The 26,757-nt window shown below is 35.1% G+C and overlaps 1 protein-coding gene across 2 annotated transcripts in view; it reads left to right on the top strand.

Moving 5' to 3' along the window:
- The window catches only part of AGMO (alkylglycerol monooxygenase), a 380,825-nt gene that overhangs the window by 153,351 nt on the left and 200,717 nt on the right, over positions 1-26,757 (top strand). For both annotated transcript variants that reach the window (XM_081537641.1, XM_081537640.1), the window contains exons 5-8: positions 912-1,007; positions 22,789-22,855; positions 23,244-23,309; positions 23,400-23,479. In XM_081537641.1, coding sequence (XP_081393767.1) covers positions 912-1,007; positions 22,789-22,855; positions 23,244-23,309; positions 23,400-23,479 — 309 coding nt within the window. The remainder of the gene's footprint in view (positions 1-911; positions 1,008-22,788; positions 22,856-23,243; positions 23,310-23,399; positions 23,480-26,757) is intronic.

Here is a 26,757-nt window from a genome sequence, read left to right as displayed (position 1 = left end):
AAATGATTCAGAAATAAAATTGTACTATTCTGAAAACATATTTTTAAAAAATATCTCATCCTTTGGAAATATTAGCTTTATAAATCCCAAAGTGTAAGTGGAAGTCAGCTTCTTTTTCTTCCTATTTGGTTGTTTAGTTTTTCACTTAACAAAATGTTTTCTCACAACATGAATCCACTCTTGGGGATCAAAGTCATTGGGAGAACACAGCAGATTGTGCTTGTTAGTTGATTCTAACCAGTTCTGTGGTTTAAGCACAAGTTGTTTTTCCAAGGCGGAGGCATTTCCGTCTGTTAGGAAATAGGGACCTTCAAAACTTTTTCCACGATGGCACAATATCATAGCCCTTTCCTTAATAACTTTGAAAACATCAAGAGATATTGTAAACCACAAAAAAAGAAAAAAAATAAGTAAAGGGAGAATGTATTCTATTCTCTTCTCATATGAAGTTACTTTCTTTTATTATAATTCCATTTTATTACTCAGCATGTCATAATAATACAGTGTTTAGGAGCTGTCAAGATATAAAGGAACATGCTCCTACATTTTTTTTACTTAAAGAAAGTGTTTTTGTGTATATTAAAAAGCCTCTTTACTTGGAGGAAATACACCCAACCTTTTCAAAATTAAGGAAATAATCTACCGTGTATGCTATTTTAGCCAGACAATATTAAATGTGAAGCAGAAGTCCAGTGGACTTAGCTTCAACGTGTCTATAACTTTATAATCATGTGGAAAATTAATGTTGCGAAGTCAAACATGACAATAAAATATACCAAATAAGATGTATTTGCTAAAGAATAAGGCATATATTCACTGAAGTATAGACTCAGAATGTTGAATCATTAGTAATAGTATATGTTATGTTGAGAAATCCTATGCACAAAATGTACAATGTTTTAATCTTTCAGATATTCTACTCTCCCCTGGCCCTCTTCATACCACCTCCAGTATATGCTGTTCATCTTCAGTTCAATCTCCTCTACCAGTTTTGGATCCATACAAAGGTAATTTTTTTCTTTAAGTTTTCTACCTAAATAGCCTAAAGCAATGTCCTGGAAATCCACTAGCAACTGATTTATTGTGTAAGAAAAATCTTTGTCTGCCTTCTTTAAGGAGAAACATCTGTTCATTTTTATTCCTTTTTACTGAATATATATTGCAAAGTTTATAAGAACCAATGAGGCCAGTTGGTCTCAATTAAATAAAACAATTTTTTGAACTATTAAGTACCAAAACATTTTAATACTGTATTCAATACAATATCTTCCTGTATTACACTTTATTAAACATTGTTCACAAAAGATGTTGAAATTCATTTCAATTTAGAGATATACATTTATCTCTAAATATATATATATATAAAGTATATATTTGTGAATACTTTGTTTATATGTTTAATATATTAGTATAATAATTTATATTTGTAATATAACTTATTATTATATAATAAGCAGTGTTTAATTATATAAGGTATATAATAGTTATACATTTATATGTGTGTATTTATCAGTTGGTAGACACTGCTTGAAAACTCCTTGTGAAGCTTAATGTTAAAGAAATTATCAAAATATTTTTTGATTGGAAATCTTGCTCTAATTTTAGAGTTTAGGTTTTACTTAAAGAGTATTCAGTATATTAAGTTTTTTTTCCTACAGAAAAAGTGGACAAGTATAATTTCTTAGGTCCTCTGTGGTATTTCAAATTGTCAGACTTGAATGTTTGCAGATAGATCATTAAAAAACTGATTGTTTTATGAACTATCGTACTGATCTGGTTGTTAAATACCCAAAATCACAGACCCAGAAAAATTCTTACTTATACACATGAGAACCCTTTCAAGCATTTGGTATTTATCGGAAGCCTTTTGAAGTCCTAGAGGAAGCATGTTGACAGGTGTTGCAACTGGTTGAACAATACCACAAATCACAGCTGCAGTAGATGCCAAAGCTTGATACAACAAAGTACATTATTTCATTAATCTGTAGTATTTCATGCTACTGATTTACTTGGAATAAAGAGACTGTTACCATAACTTTGGACATATGTGGCATTATTTGAAGATCTGTCATGAAATAGTATTGCATTTTATGGTAATTGACATACATCAAACAGTCAATACTACAACCATCTGAAAGAGTGGTTGAGGCCAATTCAGACTCCAGAGGTCAAAGACCAAATTTGTTTAAATCAGTGGAGGGAAACTTTCCAGTGATTTACATGGAGGGGTTAAAGGAGAATTACATTTTTATAGCAGCTCTGCTCCAGGTCATGCCATGTGTTGGGCCTAGTATTAGTTTGGATACAGAATAATGGTGCCTAAGGAACTTCCACCTTTTCCTATAGCCGTCCGAAAAGTCCATGAGCCAAGGCTCGAGTTCCATCCTAGGAAGAAAGTGGAGAGTGGAGAAAAGTCAGTAGTCAGACATTTAGGCTCAGAAGCTCCATGTGGCTTCACTTCTAACTTGAAAGCAGTGCATTAGAGCCTCTCACTTGTGTTGTACTTTGTACTTTTTTAAGTACAGTCACTACAGTTAAGCTGCACAGAAGTAAGAACATACCTTCTGAAATTAAAGTTCCTGGAATTTTAAATTATACATTAGTTGTGAATACATTTCTAAGATTTTTTGCAGCTGTGTACTTAATTACATTAATTATTAGAGATATCATACTATAATTTTTACTAATAACAGGACCACTCAGGAAGTAGAGCCAAGAGATTCATAGCAGTGGCTGCTTCTAGAGAGTGATATAGAGAATTGATGCAGAGAACTGTATCAAGTGATACAGAGAGCTGGAGGGAGAAGACCACCTTTTTAAAAGAAAAAAAATTATCATGCTTTTGCCCTACTTTTTAAAGATGAATACATATTAGATTAAGAAACAAAAGCTGAAAACAATGGGCTTTAGCCTAGAGAAATACCCACTTCATGACTTTAAAGTATGTTAGCCCCTTTAGGCTACTTTGGCACTGTTTTACTTCAGACATAATCCTTGGGGCTCCATTCACAGAAGCAGTATATGAGCCACAGATATGGCCGTGATGACCAAAGAGCTCTGTCCGTACCTGGATGGAGGGTTGATTTCTTACAGTTATTTTACTTCTGCTGACAACCATAAAGTCACTTCTTAAACGGAGGGGAATCTGGCCTTAAGGAAGGACTGATTTTCTAAAAGTGAAGAGAAGTTTGTTCCTTTTAATCAGATAGGATAAGAGGAAGGAAAAAAAAAAACTAACATGTTTTTGAAAAACTATAAATGAGAGATAAAGTAGGTCATATAGAGTTTATAATGAGTTTAAAGAGTTTATAATGAAATTTTTTGCGTAGTTTCGAGTTACTTCAGTGAAAACAATAGCATCTATCTCCTTCCTTTTTTGGGGAAAAGTTACAAAACATTCTGCTTCCAAGTATACACTGCTGCTTAATTTTTATGACTAGATTTTTGTTTATTGTTCATTCATCTAGTGTCTGCGATATATAGTTTTATACTTTTTCTTGTGAGTTTTCTACATGTAATTAGAAAAAACAATATTTAATACATGTTTAAACTTAGTAACTGTGGAATATTGGAATTATTTTTTAAGATATTAGACTCCCTATTGGCTCAAACAGTAAAGAATCTGCTTGTAATACGGGAGACCCGAGTTTGATCCCTAGATTGGGAATATCTCCTGGAGAAGGAAATGGCAACCCACTCCAGTATTCTTGCTTGGAGAATTCCAAGGACAGAGGAGCCTGCTGAGCTACAGTCCATGGAGTCGCAAAGAGTCAGATACTGAGTGACTAACTCTCAGATGATAAGTGTTAACTGATTTAGACAATACAGTAATAGTAGTAACTTTATCATGCATTTGATTTCACTTAAATTTGGGTTAGCATATTGTTCATATACATATCAGGTGATGGTTGAGCAAAGAAATAGAAAAAATAATTATTTGATATTGAAGATTTGAACCATATGATTTGATGATTTTAATAGTGCTGAACTGGAGCTTCTATATGGAACATTATTTTCAGTTATAAATATGAATGATCTCTTTATGTACTAATATGGATGGATCTCCAAATACACCAAGTTACACAACAGAGTCTAGTATATACTAATATTTGTATGCTAAAAAACAACTCTGTTTTACATGTTCACATGTACCTAAAATGCCTCTAGAAGTATACTTGGGTACCGACTGTCTTCCCAGAAGAGGGATATTTGGGATGCCTGGGAGATAGGATAAAAATGAAATGGTAACCTTAGTTCTACCCATTCTAATGTGGATTAAGAGTTATCATTTTGTGATAATACTTCCCTGGTAACTAATGATCTTTAGCAGTATTACATGTATTTATTAGGCACTGATACATTAAAGCAGTATCCACTAAATACATGTATGACTGTTCAGATTCTTTTTATTTGTTTGCCTAATTGATTTGTTGAAATTTGTTATAGATTCTAGATATAAATCATTGTTAAGTATATGTATTTTATATTTGTATTTTAAATATATTTCTTTTTATTCCCTCAGCATGCCTTTTTATTTTCTTCTTGATGACTTTTCATGAAAAGAAATATTAAATTTTGAAGATTAATTTATCATTAAAACTGCAGTTATTTAGTTTAGTCATATTTTCTCTAAGAAATATTTGCCTTCATGAACTCTGAGACAAATTATACTAGCATTACTTTCAGAAATTTTTGAGTTTGAATTTTACCTTTGGGTATGTAACACTGGAATAAATTTTTGTGAATAATATTTGGTAAGGGTCAAAATTTATTATTTCTATGCACACATCCACTTACGCCAGAGTTATTTATTGTGGAAACTTTCTTTTATCCATTGTGTTATCTGAGTGCTTTGTTGAAAAGAAATTGACCATGTATATGGTTAGATCCAATTGTTTTTTATTTTTTTAATTTTATTTATTTATTTATTTATTTTTTAGATCCAATTTTAAACTTCTTTTTCATTGGTTTATTTGTCTCCTCTTATATGAATACCTTACTTTATTGATTACTATATCTTCATAGGAAGAATTGTTTGTACGGGTTTAAACTAATTTGTTTTAAGAGTCTCTGGGATGTTTTGGGGGCTTCCCAGGTGGCCAGTGGTAAAGAATCTGTCTGCCAATGCAGGAGACATGGGTTCAATCCCTGGGTTGGGAAGATCCCCTGGAGCAGGAAATGGCAACCCACTCCAGTATTCTTGCCTGAGAAATCTCATGGACAAGGGATCCTGGCAGGCTATAGTCCATGGGGCTGCCAGAGTTAGACATGGTTAGCAAATAAACAACAACAAGGAATGTTCTCTATGTATGACTTATGGTCTTGTATTTCTTTCTTTCCTGTATTTATGTTATTTATTTTCCTTGCCTTATTGGTTAGAGTTCACAACAGTATATTTTAAATCAAATTGGGGAAAAAATCTGCATGTTTTTCCTTAAATATTATATGTATACCATCTCACTGTTCTCTCTTGGGACTCCAAACACATGTTTATTAGACTATTCAGTATTGACTCAAATTAGTAGTACTCCATAATTTTTAACATTTCACTTTTCAAAATCTAGATTGTATAATTTTGATTAATTTGTCTTCAAGTTCACTTACCATTTTATTTACTCTCACCAATCCATTTTTTTTAAGCCCACTCAGTGGATTTCTCACATCAGATATTATGCTTTAAGCTTTAGAATTTTTATTTCTCTGCTGAAATTGTCACCTATTATGACTATCTTTTCCTCTAAGTCTTAATTATACTAATTGCTTTTAAATTCTGTTACTGCAAATGAAATTATTTTATTCTTTTCTATGGATGAGTAGCATTCCATTATATATATGTACCACATCTTCTTTATCCTTTCATGTGTCCATGGACATGTGAGTTGTTCCCATGTTTTGTTTATTGTCAATCGTCACTGCAACTTTGAACTGTTCACCTTTGTGTGCTTCAGTTTCTTCATATGTAAGATAAAAATAATAAAAAAAACATAGCATTGTTGTGAGGATTATGAAAGATAGTTTATGTTGCAATCTGTTTATTAGAACAGGTGGCATAAACATTACTAAAATTTTTTTCAGTGCATTTATTATTTTTATTTCTATTTTTATACTCTAGATATCTATTTTATTGTATGTCACTTAGTATTTATTCCTAGCCATCATTATGGTCATTTGTCTATATTTTAGGTCATAATTTTGATATAATATATATTTCATTTAATATGAATTACTAATAAGAATAAATGCAGTTGGATTTTAGACTTGTATAATTAATTAATGCACAAATTTACTTTAGGAAAAAAATCTATTCTTAACTATTAGAGTTTGAGATCATTATGATGAGTGCATTGTTCAGGTTTACTAAATAAACATTTTTGTGTGATTTGGAAACTAATCAATATACAAAATTATTAAATTTGCCCTGTTTATTGTATCTTTTTAAATATCTTAATTTTTGTATACCACAGACGTTCACTGAGTGCATACTACATTCCTAGCCTTGCGTATAATAACAAAACACCAAAATAGGGTTAAAGACTTGAATAATGACGTGTAATGTTCTGGAAGAAGGAAAATTATCTGAGCTGGAAAGTTCTGAGAAAAAAAAAGTAAGACAAGTTTAGGAGGATAAACAGTTACAGTCATCCCAGACCATTAATTTTCCATTACTGGTAGCTGTTATTGCTGAGATACCACAAGGAAAATATGACTAGATGATGTTTCTGTTTGTTTACTCATTTAATTTTGTGTATCATATACATATATAGTGGAGAAGGCAATGGCAACACACTCTAATACTCTTGCTGGGAAAATCCCATGGATGGAGGAGCCTGGTAGGCTGCAGTCCATGGGGTTGCTATGAGTCAGACACGACTGAGCGACTTCACTTTCACTTTTCCCTTTCATGCACTGGAGAAGGAAATGGCAACCCACTCCAGTACTCTTGCCTGGAGAATCCCAGGGACGGTGGAGCCTGGTGGGCTGCCATCTATGGGGTCGCACAGAGTCGGACACGACTGAAGCGACTTAGCAGCAGCAGCAGCAACATACATATAAAGCACTCCCTTTTTTTAGCATTTTATTAAATTATCAGATAATTCAATTTATTATTCATTTTAAAATTAAATTTATTTTGTTGTTTTATTAAATTATAAAAATATATAAAATATTAAATTGTAAGCATCTTAACAAATATTATCTCATTAAATGTTCATAACAACTCTATGAATTAGATAATACTATTTCCTCAAATTAAATATACTAAGTAACTTACTCTGGGTCAGATAATTAGTAAATGTCAAAGCTCAGCATTTTGCCAAGTAGTGAGGTTGCAGATTCCTTGTTCTCATTCAACACACTATACAGCTTCTCTATAGATGGTTCATTGCTCATCTTAATGTTGTAATAAAATAGCTACCATGTATTGCTGCTGCTAAGTTGCTTCAGTCGTGTCCGACTCTGTGCGACCCCATAGACAGCAGCCTACCAGGCTCCACCATCCCTGGGATTCTCCAGGCAAGAACACCATGTATTAAGCATCCAGTATGTGCCAAGCAAAAATTTTTCATTTAATTCCAGTAAAATAATTTGAGTCACCAAAAGCATATTAAACTTTTCCAGTTTGTAAAGAATAGATATTCATTCAAGGAACTTCAGTTAAGGGGGCTTTATTTTAAGGGGACATGGAGAAGTACATACAGCAGGAAACCATACCAGAAATTTAATAGATAATTTTAGAAAACTGGAATTTTTATATTCACCAACTCTGAGCAAACAGCATCGCTTTAAAGCTAATATTGAGACTCTATGGTTTATATAAGGTTATGTAGCTGGCTCAGATGGAGAAGGCAATGGAACCCCACTCCAGTACTCTTGCCTGGAAAATTCCATGGACAGAGGAGCCTGGTAGGCTGCAGTCCATGGGGTCGCTACGAGTCGGACACGACTGAGCGACTTCACTTTCACTTTTCACTTTCATGCTTTGGAGAAGGAAATGGCAACCCACTCCAGTGTTCTTGCCTGGAGAATCCCCCGGATGGGGGAGCCTGGTGGGCTGCCATCTATGGGGTCGCACAGAGTTGGACACAACTGAAGTGACTTAGCAGCAGCAGCAGCATAACTAATGTTATGCCAGTACTCACATATCACACTTCTTCTTCAAACAAAATTTGCATTCGATTATGTGTCAGCATACTGTGGCTGATAACAACAGAGTTCATAAAGAACCAGTAAGGTACAGTGAAAAGATCAAGGCTATTGATTACTTAGGGGCTTCCCTGGTGAGTCAGTGGTAAAGAATCTGCCTGCAATGAAGGAGACACAGACTCAATCCCTGGGTTAGGAAGATCCCCTGCAGTAGGGAACAGCAACCCACTCCAGTATTGCCTGGAGAATCCCCTTGGCCAGGGGAGCCTGGCAGGCTATAGTCTATGGAGTTAGAGTCAGACACAACTTAGTGACTGAACAACAACAGCAATTGGTTAAGACAGAACTCAGTTGTAATCTTGCCTGTAACAAACTGCTGTGTGACCTTTACACATGTCTACCTGTCCCTCCTGAAATTTAATCTATTCTCAGAGGCTACATCTGCTGGAAGTTCCCTGGTGATGTTCTGTTGCTTGCTGTGCCTGCATGCCAAGTCACTTCAGTCATGTCTGACTCTTTGCAACCCCATGGACTGTAGCCCGCCAGGCTTCTCTGTCCATGGGCTTCTCCAGGCAAGAACACTGGAGTGGGTTGCCATGCCCTCCTCCAAGGAATCTTCCTGACCCAGGGATTGAACCATGTCTCCTGCGTTCACAAACGGTTTCTTGACTAGTAGTGCCACCTGGGAAGCCCCACTGCTTGCTGAGTAAAATCTAAATTTCTTGCATTTCATGTTTTTCATGCACTGCTACAACTACGTAGCTCACATCATGTGTCAGTCACTATGCTAAGTATTTCACAAGATGTATTTATTTGATTGTACAGTGTATTTATTACTGCAACCCTATTGTCTCTATTCAGAATGAGGAAATTAAACTATATCGAGATGAAGAAACTAGTGTTGTTGCAGCTGTTAGTAGTTGATGTGCAATTCAAATCCTGGTAAACAATTATCTGTTTTTTCCTCCTTTGAAATCTTGTATCATCGAGTTCCCATCTCTCAGTGATGTCCCAGTTTGTCTGATGCATCCCCAATATATATCTTTGTTTCTGGCATAGTTGTTACTAGCACACCCTTTCACTCTCTTGAAGTGTTCATGGTATACTTGTTGAGTTTTCCTCCTAAACAGCTCTTTTATCTCTCTTTCCTTTTCCTTTCTAACTGTCTCACCTTAGTTTATATCCTTATCATCTGTTACATAGATGGTTACAACAAAATTCTGTTTTTTTTCCCTTTATTCATACAGATTCCTTTCTGTCCTATATACTTGCATACAACTGTGATGATTTTTTTAGAACCCAAATAATATCAGGACACAGCCAACATTAACAACAGACATTTTCGTAATAAATGGCTCTCAACTGTCTCCAGATAGACTCAAACACCTTAAATACATCTACAGATTTCAGCGACAGTGGAATATGACCCTACTTACCTCTCCAATCCCATCCCATTAGTCAGCCAGATCAGCTGAATACATGGGTTTTTGCTCCCTAATCACATCGAACACATTTTTTTCCTTTGTACTTGCACAGGCTCTCTCTTTGCCTTTTCCCAAACATTCTCCATGATGCAGCTCAATTATCAGTTACTCTGAAATGTCTCTTTTTCACCTCTTAATGTTAAGTGCACTTTTCTTGACAGCACCCCTGTGTTTTTTTTTTTTTTTTATCCATTTCCATATTGACAGTTAATGATTAAGAGCATGGGCTCTGTTGGGAGGCATAAATGAGATGACTTATCGGTTCCTGCACATAGGAAGCATTCAATTAATAATGGTGATTTAATTCTTATACCACTGTATTGTATTTATTGTATTTAGCTCTGTTTCTCCAATTATTGTCTGAGTTCTTTGATGGCAGCAAATGTCCCTAATCTCTTGTGTGAACATCTGTTTACATGTTTATATTCATATATTATATAAATATATATGTATAAAACTGAATAAAGATAAGTAACAGTAATTAAATAACCAGCTAGTTGTAACATTGATAATAATTATTAGTGTTAGATATTAGTAACTATACGGTGTGTACATATTTGTATTTATAGGTAGAATATACTTATTTCATATCTCCCCTAATAGAATTTGAATTTTTGAGGGTAGTGATTCCTTATCTTTTGGAGTTTTAAGAAATTTGGGAGAGGAAGTAAGTTATATTTCAAAATATATGCTTTTGAAAAATACTTCCTTTAACAAAAATCATGCTATTTTTCTATCTAATGCTTATCCCAATAGTACCTAATATAATAAACCGTTTGTTCTTGAAATAAGTTGAGACATTTCTCAGCACTTGTGCTCTCCTTACTCCCTTACTCTGTTTAACTTCTTGTTGAACTTCCGGTTCCAAATCTCTTTTCTTCTCTCAGTATTCTTTCTTCTTAGAATTTCATTTACTTCACCATTTTTAGGTCCTCTGTAAGTAATTGCATACTTAGTCTATAGCTCTAGTACAAATTTTCTTATGGGTTTCAGATCAATGTTTCTAATGTTTGATATAACTTATTGATAGGAATATTTAATACCACTCTGAGTGGTGTTAAACAGGTCTGAAACATGTTTCATTACAGCTCCTCCCACCTTGGATCATCTGTGCTTCTTTGCTTCCATTGCTCCTTGAAGACAATGTCAAAATGAAGTCTTGGTGTCAGCTTTGACCCCTTGATCTCTCTTGTAGCCAGTCTTTAAGTTCTATGCATGTTCTCTTTAGAAAGAATCTTTTGTTCTGTTCTAGTTACCTTTTAAGATAACTCACCCCCATCCTGCTTATTCATGTATGTATTAATAGTGTTTTTCCACATGTATTGAATATATAAATCTCTCTGAAGTTCATGTATTTAAAAATATTTCTTAATTACGTATTCTGGGGCCAAAGAGCGACTCCAATTTTCTGACCTGATTTGGTACCCTTTATTATTAACATTTTGAGAATCACAGCCTCCTTCCAGAAACTGTTGGATTCTGGTGAATCTTTCCCAAAGGAAATACTTGGTGGAATTTTAAGAATTTTATTGAATTTCCTGAAGATTGTCAATAGACTATTTAAAAATTCATAGATCATCAATTAAAAAGTGTCTGTTGTGAAAGGGCTAGAATTGGAGGCCTTCAGACACAAGAAATGAGATAGGACTCTATAACCAGAATTGAAGAGGAAGACATTTCAGGTGAAAGGGAGTAATAAAACTTACTGGCTAAGAATATAGGTTTTATAGTCAAAGAGAAGTCTATCCTCTGTTAGAGGTTTATACAACCTCTTCACTAGTGTGTTCCCAGAATCTAAAAGTAACTGCTTAATAGTAGTTCTGTACCCTTTGTTGAAGGGGTGGGTATAGATATTTAGTAGTAAAGTTATTTAAAATCTCTGACCTTGTTTCCAAATCTGTTAAGTGAAAGTAGACTTATCTATCCTATAGGAATGTTATTCAGTTCAGTTCAGTTCAGTCGCTCAGTCGTGTCCGACTCTTTGCGACCCCATGAATTGCAGCACGCCAGGCCTCCCTGTCCATCACCAACTCCCGGAGTCTACCCAAACCCATGTCTCATCCTCTGTCATCCTCTTCTCCTCCCGCCCCCAATCCTACCCAGCATTAGGGTCTTTTCCAATGAGTCAACCCTTCGCATGAGGTGGCCAAAGTATTGGAGTTTCAGCTTCAACATCAGACCTTCCAATGAACACCCAGGATTGATCTCTTTTAGGATGGATTGACTGGATCTCCTTGCAGTCCGAGGGACTCTCAAGAGTCTTCTCCAACACCACAGCTCAAAAGCATCAATTCTGCGGCGCTCAGCTTTCTTCACCGTCCAACTCTCACATCCATACATGACCACTGGAAAAACCATAGCCTTGACTAGACGGACTTTTGTTGGCAAAGTAATGTCTCTGCTTTTAAATATGCCATCTAGGTTGGCCATAACCTTCCTTCCAAGGAGTAAGCGTCTCTTAATTTCATGGCTGCAGTCACCATCAGCAGTGATTCTGGAGCCCAAAAAAATAAAGTCTGACACTGTTTCCACTGTTTCCCCATCTATTTCCCATGGAGTGATGGGACCAGATGCCATGATCTTAGTTTTCTGAACGTTGAGCTTTAAGCCAACTTTTCCACTCTCCTCCTTCACCTTCATCAAGAGGCTCTTTAGTTCTTCTTCACTCTCTGTCATAAGGGTGGTGTCATCTGCATATCTGAGGTTATTGATATTTCTCCCGGCAATCTTGATTCCAGCTTGTGTTTCTTCCAGCCCAGCGTTTCTCTTGATGTACTCTGCATATAAGTTAAATAAGCAGGGTGACAATATACAGCCTTGACGTACTCCTTTTCCTATTTGGAACCAGTCTGTTGTTCCATGTCCAGTTCTAACTGTTGCTTCCTGACCTGCATACAGGTTTCTCAAGAATGTTATTAGGATTAAAGAAATAGCATGTGTTAAGCACATAGTCTGGAAAATAATATGTTTTCAATGAATGCCAATTATGAAAGAACAAAAGAAAATACTAAACTACCTATTGGAATTGGCGCGACAGAGACAGAGCTAATAGAAGCTAGTATAACTGTTGTGCATCAGAATTATTTGTGCTTATTTAAGATTTGGAATCATGGTCCTGTTCTAAGAACTCCAGAGTCTAAATCTTTGGACAGTTAGTGTAGGAAAACTTCATTTTGAACAAGACCTTTAGAGATTAGATTGAACATAGATGTGATGAAGTTTGAGCACAAGAACTGTAGGAACTGACAGTAGATTTCTTGAAGACAAGGACAATATTTTATTCCTCTTTGTTTTCCCATTGTCTCATGAAAGCATCTAACACTTAGGGCCAGGTACAAGGTTGGTAATCACTAATGTTTGTCGATTAATGAATGTCAAAGTGACACTGAAATTGGGGATATGATCATGGCAGTCACAATGTACTGAGTCTTAGAATGAGTCAAACATTTACCTAATGTCTGTTTATCAGTTATTTTCTTTTAACATAGGGTTATTACTACTGCTAATAATAATTATGTGGTTTCTTTTCTCACTGAGTGCCCAGATTGTGAATATAAAATGATGTTACATAAGAATTAAGTTTCATGTAGTTGTGCTTATGAATATTTTTCATTTTCCCCATGTCAATTTAACTGGTGTTGTTAAAAAAAAAAGTCACTTGGAACCCACTTCCCTTTGAAGGAACACTTTCAGCAGCTACTTACATTCATTTTTTTTTAAGGAAAAGTGAAAAGTCATAATCAAAATGTAAACTGAGATGAATTCAAATAGAATGCTAACTTGTCTATCTCTTGTCCTCTAGTTTGAGAAATAATACAGTCATAAGCAATGAGAATCAGCCTTCAAGCTAATTTATTATAAATGTGGTCCTTTAAAACCATTGTTTATTGTATAAACATAGCCTAGTCTCAGTCTTCTTAAAACTAAACTTTTAACTCTTTAACCCTACAGTATGGATTCACCAGAAAATTTACTCCCTATGAAGCTCTTTATGATCCCAACAGTCCTGATTCCTCCAGATTGTTTTATTTCCAAACTATAAATATTTTTTTTTCACTCCTTAGTGTGGAAATTCGGCTACCTCCATATTACGTGCTTACTGAAGTAGAAAACTGCCTAATCGGATAGGAAAACATTTGGCTGTGAATAAATCAGCATTTGTCGAGGATTTCAAAGTGTGAAGTTAGGCAGACAAGCATAGATCCTAAGAGCTCTGCTTTCTCTTGCTTCCCTGTAGAGAAATCAGAGGCTAATATGACCTCCACTGCCATCTGTCTAAATACTTGAATGTGTTGTCTTGAATTAACACAACAGATCTGGTGGAGGGTGTAATTAAGATTTTATTTTTGCATTTCACCACCAGGTGCTCTACAATATAAATTTATCCATTAATATTCAGATTGATTAAGTTTTCCTAAGAAAAAAATGGGTGTTTAAAGATCAACTAATTCAGAACAAGAAGTAAAATTATTTTAATATGTTGACTTGTAGTGTTTATGTATTTTATCCTTTTTTCTATGAGGAGTTGCTATAGATTTTCTTGAGAGTGAAAAACATATTACTATATATATATTTATGCAATAACAAAATCTAACATTGTCACTTATACTTCCTCTAAATCAATAGTTAATTTACCTGATACTAAATTGTATTAATTTCTATTGTTTTTTTGTGACCTTTTAAAAGATCTTAACATGGTACTTTCCATAAAATATGCACTCAGTAAATGTCTATTGAATAAATGAAACCCACATAGGTTATTTTAATTTCCATATAATCAGATGAAGTTCACGAACAAGGGAGAAGTCTCTACAGTGTTTTCCGGCAACAAGCAATGGGACTATTTGCAAAGCTGAACTAAGGGAAACTAAATAAAAGCATAAATCTTTACTAAAGGTGATTTTCAGCTTGAGATCTGGAGAAGGAACTCAATCTGCTTCTTATTAAATAATTTTTGTGCCAGTTATACATTCAAATTGATTATAAGCTCAAATGTAGTATCTGTATCAGACATTGCAATTGAAGACAAACAAAAAGACTGATTTTTCTCATCCTTCCCCCCAAAACTCAAAATTTTATGAGAAAGATAACTTTTTGGAAAAATTTTATTTCTGAAATAACTGTACATTTCCATTGAAGAAATGGACTGTAAATAAGCTTCCTATGGGAAGTACCTGTAATATGCTTCCTGTGGGAAGTACTCTATTTCTTTTTACTTCTAAAACCTAGCAAACTTCACAGAAATGCAATAAAAGTTTACAGAATGAATGGAATTGCTGACAAGAGACTTCTTGCTCTGATTATTTGTAAGTAGCTTTTAATAATAGACTTTGATAATGACTTATAAATGCAGGTTTTAATCTGATGAAACAGATTATTTCCAACACTAATACAAAACCCTTATCAGTAGTTTGGTAACTAAAATTGATTGACATTTGACTTTGGATTTAATGTTTAGTGCATATAATAAATATCCTTAATAGGAATAAATCTGTGTATATGCATTAATAATTTTGCCCTTTCCATTTGTAATCTGTAAGTGGGACTCATATACTGGAATATATTATTGAAATGTCATAGAAATATTTATAACCAATTGCTTTTCAGAAAGATATGGGTAAGGCTATAGTTAATTGTAAAGATCTTTCCACATTCTTTTATACAAAAACAGCCAAGGATAGATAGCTGAAAGAAAAAAGGATAAAGTGAAAAATAGAGAGGGGAGGAAAGGAAGAAACAATGAAAGCAAATTGGATAGAAAAAGGGCAAATAATCATAGTATAACTATTAGTCTCTTTAATGTAATTTGGATTTGCACTGAATCTTGCCACTAATTAACCTGAGAAGTTTTGCCATTTTTGACTGCACTTCACACATGTATTTCTCAGTTAAATATAACATGACAATAATTTTTATATCAGATGATAAATGTATTAGAAGCTGGCTTAGTTTTTCCCTTAAATACTGTTGCAGTAAAACCCAGAGGCCCACAGTGGTATGGGTCCCTCTGGAACATGAATCATGTAAGGAGAAGTCTTGACTAGTTAGACTGCACGTTGTCACTCTAACCTATGCTCATCTGAATGCAGGTATTTTTCTACTGTGGAGATTTCGTTTCACTTCACCCTCAACCTAGTCACTCCTCAGCATTTATCATATTGTTAGCACATTCATTTTTATAATGAGAATTCCGTAAAACACATGCTTTTTAGGACACGTTTTCCCTATTATAATTTTTTCCTCTCAGACAGGAAGCATGGATATTTGTAAGCATCTCTTATTTGCAAAGAACTTTACAAATAACTATAAACTCCTGCCTTCTTTCTAAAAAGTAAGTTGTTAAAAGTATATCTATTACCTTTTAATAATATGTTTCAGCATTTTAGTGCCAGTTTGCAGATAGAAAAACTGCAGGGTAGAAAAGTAATATGATATTCTCATATTCTAAAATTGGAAAAAAATAGAATTAAGAGTTTTAAAAATTAGATTTAGAAAGTTCTCTTTCCTAACCTCAAAAGTCAAAGTGAGCTGAGAGGAGGCAATTTTCTAAGCAATATGGACAAATGAAATACTTTTCTCATGAATTAATTACTTTTGTTGAAAGAAAGTCTTGTCATCCAACTTGAGCAACCATTAATTATTTCTGTACGCTTAATTATAAAAATCTAACCAAGATTTCAGAATCAGAAGAATCAGTGAAACTAATTAAGAAATGTATAAAATGGACTGTTATTTTTATAAGAAATAATTTCAGACAAGACACTAATTTTGAACATTTATTTTAATGCTTTTCGAGTTCAAGTCTAAGTGATTTTTCTATTTCAACCGGAGATATGTTTTTCATGTAATGTACAGTAATGAGAGAGAATTCTGAGAAGTATATCATGGAAAGAATTAATTGCAGCCAGTTCATAGTAGGCATTAAATATTTAATTTACCACATGTACTTAGTTTGCCTAGCTTATCAATTTCCAAAGCAAAATTATTTCAGGTCGGTAACCCACATACTATGGAAATTTCATCACTCTTTTAGGCCTCTAAGTTATTCAGCTTAATCAGAGTGCAACTGGAGGGTAGATGGGACAGTGTGGAAGGTGTTATGAGAATTCTCAAAAAATTTCAAAGCACTTGATGACAAGGAAACTGTATTTTCTGTTTCTGATTCTTTTCATTAAAACTGAAGTCCAAACAAACCTGTTGTAAGAGAACATAAACATAATTCAAGAAAGTCACCTGCCAGTGGTTACCATAATTCAACCATCCCATCATCTAGCCTCTGTGATTTTATAATTCTTTTTGTTGTTGTTTTTAGCCCCTTTATTTTAGTTATTTATCTTAATTTTTCACCTCACTAGGATGAACATTATGTTTGGACTCACTTCCCTGGCTTTAATCTCTGAGGACACTTTAGACTCATTTGTTGCCTCTACATTTGGAAGTGACTACCAGACTCATTCCTTAATGTACCTGTTCCTCTCTGATCTCCCAATTAGAAGGCGGAAATTATATAGAGCTTCCCTTCTGAACTACACAAGACTGGAACTCAGCAAGACACACCTGTGATGTAGAGGTTCTCAGCCTTAAACTACTGACATTTTGGACCAGATAACTTTTATTTTGGGGGACTGTGCCCTTTGGGATGTTTAGCAGCACTAAAACCCATTGTGTGTGTGTGTGTGTGTGTGTGTGTGTGTGTGTGTGTGCGCGCGCGCGCGCTCAGTCATATCTGACTCTTTCGGACCCCATGAACTGTAGCCTACCAGGCTCCTCTGTCTATGGGATTCTCCAGGCAAGAATCCTGGATTGTGTTGCCATTTCTTCCTCCATGAGATCTTCCCAAACAAGGGATTGAACCTGAGTCTCTTGTGTCTCCTGCATTGGCAGATGGGTTTTTTACCACTGCGCCACCTGCAAAGCCCATGAAGTGCACTAATCATTAGATACAATACTACTTTCCACAGTTAAGACAGCCAAATGTATCTCCAGACATTGCCACACATCCCTTGGGAGCATAATCACCCCCTTTTAAGAAGAATCACCCCCACCTAAAAGAAACAGTGTGGAGGCAGATTTATCTCCCCAGTACAATCCTGCTGAGCAATCACGATGTGCAAGGCACTACTATTATGTACTGTGAAAAACTTTGAGAAGGGAGAGGTCCAGTTTCTGTCTTCACAGAACTTCTGGAATATACAGGAAATGAATACAAATAACTAGAACATAGGACAACCTGACATAAAAAGTAGTGATCTCTTGATGTGTATTCAGAAAGAGGAAAATAAAATTCCCTTTGGAAAAATCAAAAAGAGTGCTTGGAAAACTTAGGTAGGTCTTGGAGGTAAAGGCTTTCCTGGTGGCTCAGACAGTAAAGAATCTACCTGCAATGCAGGAGACCCGGATTCAATCCCTGGGTCTCACAGAGATCCCTGGGTCCATGGGGTCTCACAGAGTCGGACATGACTGAGCGACTAACACACTGGAGGTAGAACATGATTCCAGTGGATCAGAATGGAACATGAAGGTGTTGAGGAAGAATTGTGAACAGTTTTGAATTCCAGATGTTTGGACTTTAGTTCATTATGAAGATACTTTCATTTGAGTTTGTTTTATTTTTGATGAAGGGAAATGGCATGATGAAACTCATGGCCCCTGTTCTCTTACTTTTACATTTAGCTCTTCTTTTCTACATCCACCATAAATTGTGGGGAGAGAAATAAGGAGTTTGTGACCAGTTCAACAAATCCAGTCCAGAGTACTTCTGCTCGGTAAATGTTAATCAATAGAATGGATAGAGCTTATGCTTACAAAATCGTAACTTTTATTATCTATTCATTTTTAATAGTTTATTATTAAACAAGTAAAACAGCTTAAGAAATAATCTTTTTGGAAAGCAATGATTCCAAGAAATAGGCAGAAAAATGTTAAAGTTACTATCTTTGAAGATTGGATGGGAAATTAGCACCCAAGTTTTAACAATATAGAAACTAAAAGCACAATATAAATAAGAAAGGCAAAGGATACAATCAAAAGCTGTCTGTTTAAGACATTGATTCTTAACCTCTGGGGATTAAAGGATCCCTTTGAGTATACTACGAAAGTGATAGTTTCCCCAAGAAAAATACCAATAGTTACATACTCATAAAATCTGGTAAGACACTTCAGGGTGTTCTTGGCCTTCTGAAGCCCATACCTGGCCTTTCTAGGCATCCATGGCCCTCAGGTTATAAAAAAACCCTGACAGAAAACTACAGCTACAAAACATAGACCATTGTTTCAGAGATCTAAGAAACTCTAGAAGTGCCTAAAATAACCATAAGCACAATTTAGAAGCTGAAATTCCTGGGCTCTTTATAAATACCTGGATTTCATTTTGAAATGTAGTCAAAAAGCATTTAGTTAGCATTTCCCATTAAAGTTCTAAAAATGTAGATTACTTTTATTTAATGGAAAAAGTGCTATATCTTTTAAAAGCAATGTGAGAGAGCAATAGAAAGTTTAGAGTTGAAACTGAGAAGACTTTAGGGCTCCTTCCAAGATATTTAAACTTGGACTAGTAATTTAGCTTCCCTGAGCTTCAGTTTTATGCTTTGTTATAATACAGTCTTGTACTATCTTAAGTCCTCTATATGTTCTAAAATTTCATAATTTAAATTAACTCATCTAAATCTAAAAAGACAAGATAAATAAATAACTTCTAAAAAATGAGAATAGCTCCAATTATTTTCACAGTAACATATTTTCAGGAAGTGATTCAAAGCTGGACATAGTTGAATTGCTAAACGACTGAATTTGCAAAAGTGGGCGATAATTAAGTTGTTACACTCAGTCCTAATTAATTATTAATGACTTCTCCATGACTTTGAATCAGAAGGGCTTTTTCAGGAGAGGTTCTGACTGGGCTGTCTGAATGATGAATCATCTCCCACACCGAGGTGGTCTTCCCCAGCTCCAAGGTACTAATAGGAACTACCAGGAAATTTGACTGCGGTTGCCTGTGTTGTACTTGGCATTTTACTTTAAAAAAAAAAAAATTCATTTTCAGTACTGATATCACCATGCTTTAGCCTGCAGAAGCAAAAGATTTTCTTTGAGGAAAAGTGCTTGACATAAAAAAAAACAATGCTCTCAGCCAAGGCTTCCATCATCTGAATTCACTCACCATTTGTGTGGCTTTAAATGTGGCTGCACACACATCAGGACCAGGGATCAGAAATGCATCTGGGTAGCAGAAGCCGGTTAGTGTGGCCTCCTCCACCCCCTTTTGTTGTCTGTTTTTGTAACATATGTTAGCCACCAAAGAGACAAACAAGGATAAATGCTTTTCTCCTTTGCCATCTGGTTCTCTGCCAGAGATACAGGGCCTGTGCAAAGCATCAGATTTCAATGTCCCGACTGCTGAGAAATCCCACTTTTTTGTTCTCTATCCATCACCATTCTTCTTCTCAACAAATATTTTTCCATCAAGTACAAAGCAATGGAGTCCAATAAAATCCAGGGTTGTTTCCACTAACTCCACTCCCAATTCCTGGTCATTAATAATGCATTTGTAGGACAATATTTTTGCACCTTATTTCATGGAACTGTGGTCTGATATAAGCGGTATGTATCCACAGTATTTTGAACTCCTGAAACTAAAAATTAACTAAACTAAAAACCAGAGTTTTTCATATGTAAATGAGTTCTGATCTATGAATCAACCAAAAAACCTATTGTTTGGACCTCATAATACACTTCTTATGGAAATAACTTTGAAAATGACACTAGAACTATAGATTAGAAAAGAGACAAGAAGAGAGAGAGGAGCCTAAATCAACATACACATCCTTTGCATTGCAAACATTTGTATCCTTTGCGTGTCTGTTCCGTAATGGAAACCAAGAAGCCCTTAGAAGCTGGCCAGCAGGGTACAGGGCAAGGACTGTTTCTTTCAGGTGTGTAAACAGTGTCTCATAAGGAGATGCTGGTTGCACCTGCCACATGGAGAGTTGTGGCATTGTTATGAGGCAATGCTGCTGTTTCTTCTACATTAGGAACCTTCAGAACCCCACAAGCTGAGGACTGTGTGGCTGCTGCAACTATCGACGTTTGTAATTGTGAATTGTAAATTGGATGTTTCAATGTCAGAGGTTGCCAAAATGTGATTAAACTCTGCTAAATAAAGAGTTATAATCTAGAAGTTTGTTTGGAACTGTTGGGATCTATTAATATTTTCAACTGGCTAAATGAGCATGACTGTATAATACCAGAGTACTAATTTCTTTTATTAAAAATTTTCAAGCATTCAGAAAACTAGAGAGAATAATACAGTGAATGTTCATAGCTCTATCACTTCAATTTAAAAATCATTATGATATCTTATAATAACCTATAGTGTAAAAGAATCTGAAAAAGAATAGATATGTATACCTAAATCACTTTGCTGTACATCTGAACTAACACAACATTGTGAATCAACTATATTTCAATAAAAACATAATGATTTTGATTCATTTTCATTAGTTATTTTTCCCTTTTAATTGTCACATATAATGCAGCAAAACCTAGATTTCATGTCATGTATACTTTAGTTGTACAACTCAAAAAACAACTACATTTTCTTATGCAGTGACAATGACATTATAACTCCTAATGGAAGTATTTTTATTATGTCATACCATGTTTATAATCAATTTTCTCTCATTGCCTATAAAATATCTTTTATATTTGGTGTGTTATCTAAACAGGATCCCCCACAATACATTTGGGTCTTATGTATCTTAAATATCTGTGTTTGGAGCAATCCCATTTCCCTATTTTTTTCTTGTACCATTGACATGTTGCCAAATTTATGTCAGTGTTATGATTGTCAGTGATGTTTTTTCCCTTTAGGCAGTATTTAACATGTTACTTTATTCCTTATATTAACATATCCTTTAAAAAGATGTTAACTTTGGAGGTGAGCAACTTCTTAAAATATCATTACAATGTACTGATTTTGTAATATGTAGATTCTAACAGATCATTTAGATTACGATTAAAGAAAAGTAAAAGATTGTTATCTCCCATCATTGATGGAAGAAAGAATAATGTGATTGAGATTAAAAGAGTTCTCATATTGTTTAATATTAATCATATACCATAACAAATGTTTTATATATGGCCTGCTCTTTTTTATGATACTTTTCTTGTTTCTACATTTGTTGAAGACTCGGGCACAAGGGATTCTTACTGAGAAATGTTGGGAGAGAGCATTAGAGAATTCTAGACTAAATTTTAAAGGGTCTTTAATTACAAAATAAGACCCCTTTACGTATTTGACTTTGAAGTATGCCTCAAAAATGGACTGCAAAATGGGGCATCTACAGTCAGAAAACATTTAGGCATCTACTTGAGTAAGCAAGGACCACCCTAATGCTACTGCAATGGTAAGTTGCTACATGACTGATTATTGGGTGAAACTTAACTCCAGAAAATGAATGTAATACTTGGTTTTCTTTCCCCTAGTTACGCTCTGTTACCATAAATCAACAAAGAATAGTTGATAGGTGAATAACATAAAATGACGTAAAACCTGAAAGAAGTATGCCTTGGTAATAGTAGCATCTAAACACAGTAACATTTGTAATCCTTAGAATACTATTATGTAGGTACGAAAGTGCAAGTGTTAGTCCTCAGTCATGTCCAACTCTTTGTGACCCCACGGACTGTAGCCCGCCAGGCTCCTCTGCCCATGGAATTCTCCAGGCAAGAATACTGGGGTGGGTTGCCATTGCCTTCTCCTGGGGATCTTCCCAACCCAGGGATCAAACCTGGCTCTCCTGCATTGCAGATAGCTTCTTTACTGTCTGAGCCACCAGGGAAGCCAGATACTATTATTATTCCCATTTTAAAGGTCAGGAAACTGAGTTACAAAAACTTCAAGTAATTTCCCCAGTATCACATAATAATAAATAGAGGATTCAGGAACTGAACTGAGGCAATCGAGCTCCTAAGTGCACTGCTATGCTGTATTGTCTCTTGGAATATATGATGAGCTTATTGCTATCTTTATATAAACACCAGAAGATAAATTTCTTCTGATTCTGAAAATTGCAAAATTTTATAACCCATGTGGAATTTTAATGTGAGTACTTAAATATTACATATAATTTAATAATAACTATGTTCCTTTTCTTTTATAAAGGTCATCGATAACCTTGGTCCTTTGGAACTGATTCTTAATACTCCTAGCCATCATAGGGTTCATCACGGTGAGGAAATTTGATTTTTTCTTCTTCATTTCTTAAAAAAATTGATATTATTTTGTATCATTTCATCACAATTACCCAACCTAGTCACCACACATTTTACAAATAGGCATTTGCTTCTTATTTTGTAACTGGACAAACTTCATCTTCAAAGCAAGGATTGGAGGAAAAAACCAAAAAAACAACCAAAAAACCTTTACATGTCTGGCTTTTAGATTTTCCTTTTTCCTTAAATCTCCTCAGATGTAGTGAGAAAAAGAGTTAACCAGACAATGGAGTACACACTTCATAGAATCTAGTGTTGTCAGTGAAAAGATATTTTTAGAAATATCATTGTTTCAAAAGTATAACTTCCTTTTTTAAAAAAAAACCTTAATATTTTGTCTCATAGGCAGAAACCGTTATTGCATAGACAAAAATTTTGCTGGAACTCTTATTATATGGGATAGAATTTTTGGTAAGTAAAAAGTACAAGCATTTAAAAAATTAAATTAACTGCTTAATTCACAGAAAGTCAAAGATCATATCATTATTGTTTATCTTCCAGGGACATTTGAGGCAGAAAATGAAAAAGTTGTATATGGTCTAACACATCCCATTAATACATTTGAACCTTTCAAGGTGCAGGTAATGTTACTGATTTTATTATTTCTGAATTGATTATACCTTTTTATAAATTTTATATTTGAAAGAAAATTTAGTTGCTGAAAAGCAAAAGTACATTACATTGACCTGAAAAAAATTTACTTTAGCTGTAAAAGAATTTGAAAATAACTCTGGCACTCTAAGACTTGAATCAAATTGGGCCAAATAAATTTGAAAAAAATTCATTGCCACAATTTTTAAAGATGTCTGTTACCTAGAATTAAAAGAAACAGTTCGTTAGCAACATACCTGTCAGAATAGACCTGAAATATATTCGTGTATTCAGAAGGAGTGGTAGCAAAATGTATAATTAAGGCTGATCCCAGAGTAAGAAAAATATTTGCTTCAAGGCTACATGACTCTGGTTAGAAATTCAAGGTGAGGCCTTTGCCCTCTTCTTCTTGGACCGAGGTGTCAGGAGCTATTATGGGTGGGTTAGGTCTGCACATTACCTCACCTGCTAAGACTCTTTGCACTGGACCAGTTTTCTGTCAGACATGTGGTATTGGTTGTTCACTGGTCTCAATGGTTGGCACTAGAGAGATGAGGAATGTCTCTGAAGCTCTGATCCGTCAGCGGCAGACCACCGCAAACACTCCCTGGGGTCAGGCCTAGTAAATGAGAAAAAGATAAGAACACTTGAAAAACTGAAGAGGTCAGTCAATGACAGCTCTGTGCAGGGGACTGGGTATACAGCATTCAGAAAGAGAGAAAGTGCAGGTTCATGTTGGGTCTGTTTTACAAACCTAACTCCTCAAGGTTTTTAAAGAAAGTTAAAGTAAGAAATCGACATTTATTGGGCTTTGACTATATGCAGGGCATTGTTAACAGCACAAATATTTAACCATTGTTAAAACTTACTAATGTTTATCTTCTGTTCAGTTCAGTTCAGTCACTCAGTCGTGTCCGAATCTTTGCGACCCCATGGACTGCAGCATGCCAGGGCTCCCTGTCCATCATCAACTCCCAGAGTTTACACAGACTCAAGTCCGTTGAATCAGTGATGCATCCAACCATCTCATCTTCTGTCTTCCCCTTCTCCACCCACGTTCAATCTTTCCCAGCATCAGTGTCTTTTCAAACGAGTCAGTTCTTTGCATCAGGAGGCCAAAGTATTGGAGTTTCAGCTTCAACGTCAGTCCTTCCAATGAATATTCAGGACTGATTTCCTTTAGGATGGACTGGTTGGATCTCCTTGCTGTACAAGGGACTCTCAAGAGTCTTCTCCAGCACCACAGTTCAAAAGTATCAATTCTTCGGCACTCAGCTTTCTTTATAGTACAACTCTTACATCTACACATGACCACTGGAAAAGCCATAGCCTTGACTAGATGGATCTTTGTTGGCAGAATAATGTTTCTGCCTTTTAATATGCTATCTAGGTTGGTCATAATCTTCCTTCCAAGGAGTAAGTGTCTTTTAATTTCATGGCGGCAGTCACCATCTGCAGTGATTTTGGAGCCCCCAAAAATAAAATCAGCCACTGTTTCCACTGTTTCCCCATCTATTTGATATGAGTGATGAGACCAGATGCCATGATCTTAGTTTTCTAAATGTTAAGCTTTAAGCCAACTTTTTCACTCTCCTCTTTCACTTTCCTCAAGAGGATCTTTAGGTCTTCTTCACTTTCTGCCATAAGGATGGTATCATCTGCATATCTGAGGTTATTGATATTTCTCCTGGCAATCTTGATTCCAGCTTATGCTTCATCCAGCCCAGCATTTCTCATGATGTACTCTACATATAAGTTAAATATAAGCAGGGTGACAGTATACAGCCTTGATGTACTCCTTTCCCTATTTGGAACCAGTCTGTTGTTTCATGTCCAGTTCTAAGTGTTGCTTCCTGACCTGCATACAGATTTCTCAAGAGGCAGGTCAGGTGGTCTGGTATTCCCATCTCTTTCATATCTTCTGTTAGCTTTCATATCTTCTATTGGCCTCATTTTTTTTTTTTTTTTTTTGGTGAATAAAACTGAGATTCCCAGGATTTAAATAATTCCTCCAACTATTCACAGTTTGTCAGATTCAAACCTAAAAGTAGAACGGGTTGAAGGCCCAGTCCGAAACTTGACCAATTCAATTTTATGGAAAAGGCTGTCATAAATTGACTTCACTTTTCAAATGAAAGGCATTTTTATGTCACCATTCAGAAGAGAAAAGTTGATTATTTCTCTTCTTTCTTCTCAACTAATGGTATTTTTTTCTCTCTCACTTTCTCACTCTTAGGTGCTACTAAGAATGTGATAGATTTTTTTTTTTTTTTTTCAGGAAGATGTTAGCAAATATTTCCAGGTACTTTCTTAATAAATATTTCTAGGTACTTTCTTTATAGAACTGAAGTCAAGTTTCAAGGTAATACAGTTAGAGACACTTCTTCACTGGGTATGATCTTGTCTTCATAATTTAGAGATTAAAAAGGAAATACAGCTTAGTCTCTGTCCACTAGGAGAGAGCCTTTCAAACAATGTGCATATGAATCACAGGAGGATCTGATTAAAGGATGAGTTCAGTAGGTCTGAATTCCATCCAAGACTCTGTGTTTTTGACAAGCTCCCAGGAGATGCAGACATTGCTGGTTCATGGTGATCCTTTAACTAGCAGGGTTTGGGGAGTGTACATGTGAAGGAAAAGGTGTTCTTATTCGAGATACAATAAGAGGTTGAAAACTGCATGACATGAGCTGCACAAGGAATTGGATGATTAGGTTTTGAAGAAAGAATATTCAGACAATCACAGGTCTTTATGAGCTGCTGCTGAATCTGTGTTCAGTAATCCAGGCTTCTGCCCTCAAATAAAATTTCCTTTAGCATAATAATTGCCTGAACTCTGTCTAAGGTTTCGTCTTCTCATACTCCCTTATATTGTCAGAAATATCAAATCAGGAAATTGTAATACATTGTAATAATTAGGAGTCCTTCAACTTACAAAATTGCATATCTACTTTCAATTGTATTCCTCTAGATTTAGCTAAATTTCTCACCTTCCCATTAGAGGATTAAAAAGCAATTTAGAATGGCCCCTGTTAGGTAGAAAGGGCTTTTTTTTCCTCCTTTATTTTATTATTATTTTTTAAATTAGTTTATTTTCTATTTTTTAACTTTACAATATTGTATTTGTTTTCCCATACATGAATCCACCATGGCTGTACATGTTCCAGAACCCCCCTTCCACCTCCCTCCCCATCCCATCTCTCCGGGTCATCCCGGTGCACCAGCCCTGAGCACCAGCCCTGAGCACCCTGTATCATGCATTGAACCT

Source organism: Giraffa tippelskirchi, chromosome 10 (genome assembly GCF_054371585.1).
Source record: "Giraffa tippelskirchi isolate mGirTip1 chromosome 10, T2T-mGirTip1v1.2.pri, whole genome shotgun sequence".
NCBI classification, from domain to species: domain Eukaryota; kingdom Metazoa; phylum Chordata; class Mammalia; order Artiodactyla; family Giraffidae; genus Giraffa; species Giraffa tippelskirchi.
The sequence above is the reverse complement of the archived record's forward strand: the minus strand, read 5'-3'. Positions and strand labels throughout refer to the sequence as shown.